This window comes from Thamnophis sirtalis, unplaced genomic scaffold (genome assembly GCF_051295495.1).
Source record: "Thamnophis sirtalis isolate CommonGarterSnake01/CBP01778 unplaced genomic scaffold, rThaSir2_p1.2 scaffold_15, whole genome shotgun sequence".
Taxonomy (NCBI): domain Eukaryota; kingdom Metazoa; phylum Chordata; class Lepidosauria; order Squamata; family Natricidae; genus Thamnophis; species Thamnophis sirtalis.
The window spans coordinates 19,104,340-19,114,599 of NW_028261395.1; the positions used below are offsets into that span (position 1 = coordinate 19,104,340).

The window sequence follows — 10,260 nt, forward strand, 5'->3', positions numbered from 1 at the left end:
AACACCAGAATGTTTCCTTCCTGCCTTCCTTACAGGATTAGACCTGTAAAGGGGGGAAAAAATAAAATAAGATTTCTTCCAACAACCAGTTCTCCCGAATAGGTGCGAACCGGCTGAATCCCATCACTGGTGAAGACCTAAAATGAGCATTTTACCTCCCAACTCTCATCCATATAAAACTAAGCTAAAATATTACCAGGGTACTCCTAACATGTCATCTATGGAGATTCTCAATCATCCAGATCATGTTGTCCCATCGGTGATTTTCTAAAAGGCAACTAAAAAGTAAAGGTAAAGCTTCCCCTCGCACATATATACTAGTCGTTCCTAACTCTAGTGGGCAGTGCCCATCTCCGTTTCAAAACCGAAGAGCTAGCACTGTCTGAAGATGTTTCCATGATCATGTGGCCGGCATGACTAAATGCCAAAGGTGCACAGAATGCTGCAGGGGTGGGTTGCTGCCAGCATTGCTGCCAGCTCGCTTTGCGCCCATGTGCGCTGTCGATTGTTAATTGTTCTGCGCATGCGCAGAACATGAAAAAATTTGTATAAAAAAACATGCTGGCAAAGTCACACCAACCGGGGAACCAGTTTGGGGGCATGGCCAGCCTGGGTCACTACTGATTCAGGCAACCAAGGCCAAAATACCACTAACAGTTCGCCCAAACTGGTGCAAACCGGTAGCAACCCACCTCTGGGATGATGTTACCTTCCCACCAAAGGTGGTTCCTATTTTTCTACTTGCATTTTTACATGCTTTCGAACTGCTAGGTTGGCAGAAGCTGGAACAAATAATGGGAGTTCAATCCATTACGTGCCACTAGGGATTCCAACCGCTGAACTGCCGACCTTCTGATCGAAAAGCTCAGCGTCTTAGCCAATGAGCCACCGTGTCCCTTCAAAAGGCAACTAAGACTTTGTTTTTTCTTTGAAAACATTTCACTTTTCTTCTGAAGCTTCTTGAGTGAGAAGCGAAGCATTTTCAAAGAAAAAAAACCAAGAAAGTCCAGTTCCCTTTTGGACTGTCAGGTCCAAAACCCTGGGTCCTACTATGTCTCTTCCGTTGATATCACAATGTCACTGGATGAGTTCCAGCATCTGCTTCAAAAGGACGGTCGGTACTTCCAACACCCCCCCCCAAATGGTCCCCAGCCCTGTAAACTGAAAGAAGAGCAACACCTGTCATTTTATCAAGCCAAATTAGACCCTAATGAGGAAGTAAGGAAGTTGCTAAAAGATCCAACTGCATCAGCGCCATTCCTGGACCTTCAGTAGCTCTTGTTTAAGCCCAAGAATGAGGGAGGGGAAGGAGTTGTTATCTCACCTTTCTCCATACACGTTTTCCTTTCTGGATTATCTCTTTTGTTTGTAAGGCTACAGCATAGAATGCATTTTTCATTGATTGTACGTAAGCCACTTGGGGAGCTTTTGTTTGAAGGGCAGGATAAAAATGCTATAAATAAATTAGATTTATTTGGTTGGGTGATATGGGGTCATTCACGTCATTCCACCACAATTTTCTCCGGGGCTCCCTTGTCTAATACAACGGGCTGCAGAAAAAGGGAAAAGACTTTTCTTGACTGTTTAGTGAGACAAACATTACAGCAAGTCACAACCTTAATGCAAATTAGTTCCTCAATGACCCATTATTTAATTACATGAAGAACAGGATGCTTAATTGCAACATGACCAAGCAAGGAAGTAGTGCCTCTAGGCTTAAGGCTGAGTAATCACTATGAAAAGTGGGTCTCTTCCAGACAAAAAGAAAAAAGAAAATGGAACAGCCTGAACATCCAGTAAAAGAATGAAAGCAACTATTGGCCCAGTTTTGACATTTAACTTTCAACTGGAATAACATCTTGTTGCTTCCAACACTATCGCTGCTGAGCTAGAGGTACTCAACCGCTTATCCGGTGTAGGTAGTCCTCGACCTGCAACCACATTTGAGCCCAACATTTCCGTTGCTAAGTGAGATAGTTGTTAAGTGAGCTTTACCCCATTTTACAACCATTCTTGCCACAGCTATTGAGTAAATCATTGCAGTTGTTAAATTAGTGACATGGATGTTAAGTGAGTCTGGCTTCCCCATTGACATTGCTTGTCAGAAGGTCGCAAAAGTCATGGAGACGAGTCAGTTGCCAAGTGTCCGAATTTTAATCACATGGCCATGGGGATGCTGCAACAGTTGTAAATGTGAAAAAACGGTCGTAAATCACTTTTTTCAGTGCCATTGTAACTTCTAACAACTAATAGTTATAAGTCGAGGACTACCTGTATTTAACCAGAGTCTTGACTTGCATTGCTACTCCAGAGCCCTGAAAAAACTGAGCACATCTCAAGGTCTCCCGTAGCAACATCTGACCAGTCCATCCTCTGCCAGGTTTTACTCATTCTTTACCTACAGGAATTCAAATGGTTCCTCTGGCTTACTCTTTTCCTATCCGTTCTCTTCTGGGCACCTTGACCTGCTGCTGGACACCAGAGATCATCAGTGTTATATAAGGAGAATAGAGGAGGCAAATGTTTTTCTTGCCTATTTTGCTGGCCTAAAGACGGGAAAGGAAGCAGAAGCTTAGCTGGAGGGATGAGAGCAGGCCACACTTATGCCTCACTCCAAAAATGGATAAAAACTGCATCACTGTTCATAAATTTCAGCAGCTTGGTTTCAGCCAAATTTGGGAATGGGAATGAATGGAAGGCATCTCCCCTCCCAAAGGCCTCCTAGCATTATTTTGGAAAAGAAGAAGAAAATGCCATGTAACTTCATCTATTTTCTCATCAATTTTCACAGAACATTAACTTGGCATGGCCGATGGGGCGTCAGGCATGGCCTGTGGCCCAGGAATTGCCTCTGTTCCTTGCTAGGCAAACAAGCTTGATGAAACAGGTTTGGCTTATTTTATTTTATCCATTCTGAAAATATTCTATTAGTACTTTTTACAGAAAGAAGTGACCCCTCAAAGAGCGCAAAGGAAACTCAAGTGACTTCAGCACAGATATCATGAAATGAAAAGCTACAACAGCAGGAAAACATTTCAGAAACATTTTAATCATCTGCCCTTCTCTCCTAAAGTGATGCCCGAAACAAATTCAATGCTTTTTTTCCAGTTATGAAATCAATTCTGCACTAAAGTTGCAGCCATGACAGCTACTATTCTAAATCCACGTCAAGGTTTAGCAGTGCGAGATGCTTTACAATGCAAGGTATTATCTGCACCTAAGTCAAGCGCCTATCTCTTGTGTTGCGGGCAGAGAACGAGAGATTCAAGAGAAGAGGAAGGAAAGAGGGTTGCACAGCAAGCTAATCCACCGCCTTCCTTACTTGGAACAGCAGTAAATCGCAGTTCTTCAGCCTTGCTTCTGCTAACCTCAAGCTAGTTAAGAGCACAGAACAAAGAAAGATTCCAACGGCCACTCGGGTAATGAAGCAAACGTTCTCTTCTCTTTTCAGGGTCTCTGCCAGCATCAAGAATCTTGGCTCCCACAGAAGCGCATACTAAGAAATGCAAGCTGCCCCACTCCAAACCAGTTTTACTTCACAGATAAGAGGGTGACATACACTAAAGCACGTGACTCAAGAGAGTACTGAAATGGTAAAAAAGCTGGTATTTAAAGGAAGCAGTAATGATCAAGGCCGAAGCGTACTTGCTAGAGGAAACCCTGCACCACAAGCTTTTCTTACAAGCAGCCTGAATTTGTAAAGAAAGCGATGGGGTGGGGAGATCTCACTGCCACTTTGCAGCTGGCCTTACTGTGGCTCCAATGCTTTCTGAGCCGAGTATTTAGTCATAGTCTTGACTCACATTGCTGCTCTGAAGCACCAGAGAAACTAAACACCTCTTAGGTCACCCAGAGCTATATCTGATCCTACGCCCTCTGCCAGATTCCTTTTTCCAGCCGAGGCTCTTTATATGCAGAGACCGAAAGGGTTCCTCTTGGTGTTTTCTGACTTTATATATTTTCCTACTTTGCTCTTCTATTCAATATGTAATACTCAGGACTCCGCCCTTCAGAATTCTCAAAAATGCTGAAATGAATTAATCCACCATCACCATCCTCAAGCATGATTGTTTATCACTGATGTTATTTAGAACAGGGGTCTCCAACCTTGGCAACCTTCATCCTGGAGGACTTCAACTCCCAGAATTCCCCAGCTAGCTGGCTGGGGAATTCTGGGAGTTGAAGTTCTCCAGGCTGAAAGTTGCCAAGGTTGGAGACCCCTGATTTAGACAATCAAGCCTGAAATCAGCTAGAATAACTAACTGCCTATTACTTTCTTGACTAGTGATAATGAGTCATGTTTTATTGCAGCTCAATAGTCGTCTGGGCCCTTAAATTCTTATTCCATGATTTAGATATCATGACAACTGACAGATTTTGTTTCTTGTAATTTTCACACCCTTATCACAATCTGCACCATCACTCTGTGTGTGTACTGTGGTTTATTTTGCCATCTCCACATAGTGGTGATTCAGAAGGAACAGATTTGTATGGCAATCTTGTTGCACACAACATATGGTCAAAGCAAAGCCCAACTTCAGACACATTTTCCCACATAACAGAGCAACCAATAATCTGAGCCCAACCGGAGGAAAATGACAGCAGAACCAACAGCAATAGGAATTCATGTTGAATATGCCATTTTCCTTGCAGATGTGCCCATAGCAAGAGTTGACCCATGGTTTTCCTGGGAGAGATAAAAAGTGATCTTCCCCTTCCATCTTTATGTGGTATGCTTGTAATCAGGAATCAACTTAGATGCTATTGTCACTTTAGACCAATTACTCATTTATATTTTCTGCCTTATAATGGTTCCTAAACTCTGGACAGCTTTGAGATGTCATATCTTATTAGAAAAAAAAATAAGGCAATATCTGCTATTATCACCAAAAAACAACTCGCTGTGATTCCTGGCACCACTAATATTTGTATTGATTTTGCCAGAACACCTACCTCCATTCAATACTGAATGCTATTGCCAATTTGTAGATGCTGAAGCCTGGTTATCTGACTGTTCCATCTTACAATAAGTCAATAATAAATCTCCATTCTTCCCAGATACGGACTCTTTAGTCCAATGATTTTACTTTTGCTAATAAATAAATGAATACATTAAATAAATAAATCCACACCTAATTTCTCTTACACCATAATCTATGACTAAATATATCATTTTTTTCACTTTGAAATTATTCTTCCAAAGCTGCATAAATTTGTCAGGAATTTGAATAAAATTATGAACTCTTTTTAATGAAGTTTGGTGCACTATTTTTTTTTGTAACCCATTATCCTTTCTCCCACCTGATAAACCTCTCTGACTGGGGTATGTCAGAGAAACCAAAACTGCAGCACGGTATTACCTGCCCTAATTATTGCTTTATAGTTCTTTTATAGTTGTTCCAAAATGCATTGAAAAACCAAAAACCAGACCAATGCAACACTTACAAGGGGTACTGGGAAATTCTAATTTCCACTGAGACATTAAGGTAATTGTTACGACAACTGACATCTTTCTTATATAATAGGATGAAAAGAAATCAGGGACTGCAGGGGCAAAAAGACACAAATGTGGTAAATAAAAACAATCATAATCTATATTTTGTAGTAGGATATGGAGAGAAGAGTTTTCTCTACCAACTCTGCACCTGCTTATGTCTCTGATTTTCCACCATCTATAATGGTTGAAAAAGCATTTGTGGAATCTCAGTTTCCTCCCCATGTTGAGAAGCAGGCACCCCTTCCTCAGATTCATGGCAAGCTTATGTATGAACAAGGAATTTCCTGGTTGGAAGCTCTTAAGCCAGAGCAAAGGAAGGCCACCGATGTTGCTTAACAGGCTGAGGCTGTTAGTCTCGAAGTTGCTAAAAAGGAGGGGGGAGGAAATCAAGAGGACGCTGAACTGAAGATGCAATTATAGACGTCATGGAGGAATTACAAGAAGAAACAATAACATTAATATTGCAACAAAGACAATTCTTTAATTCAAGAACTGCATGCCATCAGCTAGATGCACTGAAACCTGAAAACAGGTAATTGCAAAATGAATAAAGAAATATCGCATTGATTAGGATTAAATCAATACCCTGGTTTCACTGAAAATATCATGATACATACTGGTTAATTACGCAGAATAAGTAAACATTTGCTACCGAAGCCACTGAGTAAGTAAATACTTGTACTTGAACTGGATTATTACACATTTTATGCCACTGCAAGCTACTCAAAACAGTATGAAAGCATGGTGGCATGTTATTATGGGCGTCTTCAAGCATAAACAGGGGTCTTGGTTGAGTAGACAAGCATCATGGAATACATCATTTTAAGCATAATATGAGTACCATTTCGCACATATACTCAAGTAGTGTGGAGTTGACGTTGTGACTTTATTATTGACTCTTTTTGTTTCTTTATAAATTCCACACAATATTTTTTTCACATGTCAAATTCCCAGGCTATGCTAAATAATAGTCACAAAATCAAGTCCCAAATTGCAACACTAAAAACAAAAGCATTATTGCTTCAAATGCCATCAGCTTAAGGACAAGGGTTCTAGTCAATTCCTCTAACAACCCCCTTTCTTTCTGATTCCAACATTCTTCTAGGCTTCAAAATATGAAATAAAATACACCTGAATTGAAGAAGCCTGATGTAATCTTTTGGGCCAATTTCAATGCAGCTCTATCTAAGCAAAGTTATTTAGAACTAAGCCCCTGTGAGTTTAAAAGGAATCAGTCCAAATACATAGTGCATTCTATACATCTGAAAGTATAACACCAACTCCCTAATAGTTTGAGTGAGTTATCAGGTAGGTGGTTAATCCGATGCTCACTATTAAGCATCAGTTCATGATGTTCCAGACTTTAGTATCTGGTAAGAAATTGATTCCTTCTAACTATGAGCTTGGAGGCAGCATATTCCAAAATCAAAGCCAAAAGAAACACCGATTCCAAGGAGATCAATGATATTTGCCGCAATGTATCAATTAAGAGTCTTGCAATCAATTCTCCAATATTATCCTGTATAGGAATTTGATTAAAACCAATGCTCGGATACTTACCTCTTGCTGACAGCTTCTTGGTATTGATGATCTTTGCAGCAAATTCTTGAGATGAGGTTTTTTTCACGCATCTCCGTACCACTGAGAAAGCACCCCTAGAAGAAATAAGGAAATGCTGATCCCATGAAACTGAATAAAAAACAAAGGATTAAATCTGTCAAGGTGTTTAATTAAAGAATCCATATGCTCAATTTGTTATAGAACTAAAAACTGAAAAAACATTAGAATAGGAGAAGGAGCTTCCAAGAAATCAGGTGGTCTGGAAAACAGCCAGCATGGGTAAAAAAAAAAAAGTGACAAGTTTTGAGGTTTGTTAACTTAATTTACTCTTGGATTCCAGCCTGACCTCCCACTATCACTTTGGACACAGAAACAGGGATTGCAGCTGAAATGTAGTTTGTGGCTCAATGGATTATACAAACTAAACTAATGTGGTTATTTCACGGTTCAGTGTGTTCTGTGACTATTGCTAATTTGATTAACCATGAACACAGTCCCACATGAGCTCACTGTAATCCATTACTCACTTTCTTCAATAGAGCCCCCCACCAAAAAAAATACATTGGATAGCTCAGTACCAAGCTGTCCAAAGCAGCAGAGCAAATGGAGGGGAAAATCTCAAATGGTCACTCCTACTCCAGTTTTCTAGCACTCATCTGCAGAGGTGAAATTCTGTTGCTCTAATGGGAAGAGCCTTGATGTGTATTTTGTAGTGGCCTTTTATAACACAGCCAATCCAAATTTAACAAGGGAAGCCCCAGTCCTAAGATGGACAAGCACAGGCCACCACAAAGCAGCTTCCTCAAAAGTAGTCATAGTGCGGACAAAGAAGTTTGGGAGCCCCCATTTCTCTGAGAGGAGAAACCGGATCCCCATCTTGTCTGGTGCTCAGAAAGGAAGGACAGCACCCTGAAATAGGGGCCAGCACAGAAAGCAAGGAAAATACCACCCCCACCCTCTTCCCCTTGAGGGAGTCAGTTTGCAGCTTGGTGTGAATGGCAGAAGATATCCTCTACCTCCAATTTTTTGGGGGGGTGGGGTGGGTGGAGAGAATCTCAGACACCCTATGGTAAAGTTAGAATAGATTAGAATTGTTATTGCAGACCAGAATTAAGTTTGAAAGTCAGCAGTGGACTTGCCCATTGCAAGGCAAAGGATTCCAAAGGAGCCTTCATGGGCACTGAAATGCATCTACCTAAGGGACCCTTTCTAGATGGGGCCCCAGCTGCTCCTACCTCAACTCCAGGCCCGATGGAGACGTTTCCCTCACCGGCATCCACCCGCATCCATTCCTGCACAGTGAAAGTTACAAAGGGCCACCCCGAGGTCCAAGACCGTCCAGGAGGGATGCGCAGAGCTGGGGCCAAAAGAAGACACCCCCCCGGGTCTCCCTAACTGCCTCCCAGCCCAGGCGCCCTTCCTCCGCCTACCAGGGGCCCCTAGGAGAAAAACGCAGACGGGGAGGCAGAAGCGGCGCAGGGCGAGGAGCGGGCGAGGGAGGCATCAGAACGATCTCGCTGGAGGAAAAACGTAGCAACGGTCTTTGCCGTAATGCAGAAGGGAGCCCGGGGGGGGGGGAGTCTGGAAGTTGGACAGGTGAGCCCGGCCTTCCTTACTTCCCAGCGGCAGCGCCCAGATGGGCTCCGCAGCCACGAGGTCCCCAGAGCGGCGGGCGCCGGTGCCGCAGCTCCCTGGGCCGGGTTCCGCGCACCCCCCCCCCCGCCACGGACTGCCTGGGCGCTGCGCAGCCCCTTCCGCCCCCGCCGGCCGCAGAAGTTGCAGCTCGCTTGAGCAACTACGGCGGAGCGGGCAGCGCTGCTCCTGCGCAAGACGGGCGGGTAGCGGCGGCCGGGGCGACTGCCCGGGGAGAGTGGCGGAAACACCGCAGTGCCCGGGGCTGAGCGGGGGCCCCTGCCAAGCCCGGGGAAGGAGGGAGCGAGCTCTCGGGAGGCCGAGGCCAGGGCGACCGCCAAGGCTCCAGGGCTCCGGAAGGGGCGGCAAGGACGGGGCGGGCGGGCGACGTACTTGCCGAGCTCCTCGTAGAGCTGGTATTCGTCGGTGAAGCGGGTGCAGGTGGCCGGGGCGGCCATGGTGGGACTGCGGGAGGCGGAAAAGCTCGGCCGGCACGTCGGCTGGCTCAGCAGCAGCACCGCCGCCGCAGGAGACACATCGGACTGGGCGAGGCTCCGGCGGCGCTGGCGAAGGCAGACCAGCGCGCTCCTCCTTCCCGCCTCCGGCCGCTGCGGCTCCGGCTCTTCCTCCTCCTCCTCCTCCTCCGCTGCTGTTGCTGCTGCTGCTGCTGCTGCCGCCGGCGCGCCTCCCCGCCCGCTCCACTGCGCACAGTCCCGACCCCGACACAGAAAGGAGGCGGCGTCTGGAGGCAGCCCGGGCCGGCCGCCAGCACCGCGAGATCTCCGCGGCCGAGCATCCACGGAGCCGCCGCCAAAGCCGCCTCCCCGAGGGCCCGCGGAAGCGCCGCGTTTGCCGGGCGGAGTGGCGGAGACTGTGACTGCGTGACAGGCCGTGAGCGCCGCTTTTCTCCCCGGAGCAGCAGCGCTTGCCCGGCCGAAAGCGAAGGGGCGAGCGGGGCTTGGTTCGCCCTCTAGGCCGCCGCGGCCAGGAAGGGTCCCAGCTGCGGGAGGCTATCCAGCAGGTGCGGCCCGTGCTCCCACACGCGGCGCTGCTCCTCCGCTTTCCGGCCTGACGGCGGGTGTGGCCGCCGCCTGAACCCCGCTTAGTAGGCGGGCGTCACTGCAAGGCCAGGCCGGGTACGGGCGAGGAGCAGCGGCTGCGCAGGGCCCAGAGGCCGAGGAGAAGGCAGCGGGGCGGTGGGGCGGTGGTAGGGCTACCTTCTGGCCCGCTGCCTTCGGGTTCTTCCTTTGGTTACGGGGCGTGTGGCCTGCTTGCCCCTGGCCGAAATGTCGGGGGGGGGCTCTGAAGGCCTCGGGGTCTTGGGGGCCACACACTCTGAAGTCGATGGGCGGCTGCTGGGCAGAAGAATCCGGACGGCGAAAGAAGCGCCGTCCACCACGTGTTATTGGTTGCCAGGTTTTCCTATCCTTTACCTGGCCTATTAAAAGCACACGGGGGAGGTTTGTACCGAATACCTGGCTGCGAATTAATGGGCCGGATTTTAGCCTGGCCCGTTTCGCAAGGTAAGAGGGTGTATTAACGGGAGAGAACGGCCAAATTGCTCTGTTCTC

General features: G+C 46.5%; 1 protein-coding gene across 21 annotated transcripts in view; it reads right to left on the bottom strand.

Moving 5' to 3' along the window:
• CAMK2G (calcium/calmodulin dependent protein kinase II gamma) overlaps positions 1-9,383 on the bottom strand; it is a 191,982-nt gene extending 182,599 nt beyond the window's left edge. For 16 of the 21 annotated variants that reach the window (XM_014060522.2, XM_014060483.2, XM_014060507.2 and 13 more), the window contains exons 1-2: positions 9,083-9,293; positions 7,058-7,152 (exon numbers count right to left, since the gene is read on the bottom strand). In XM_014060522.2, the coding sequence (XP_013915997.1) occupies positions 7,058-7,152; positions 9,083-9,147 (160 nt within the window). In that variant the 5' untranslated portion in view covers positions 9,148-9,293. Of the gene's footprint in view, positions 1-7,057; positions 7,153-9,082 lie in introns of all 21 variants that reach the window. The other 5 variants (XM_087702262.1, XM_087702261.1, XM_087702260.1 and 2 more) reach the window with 4 other exon arrangements.
• Between the last annotated feature and the right edge of the window lie 877 nt (positions 9,384-10,260).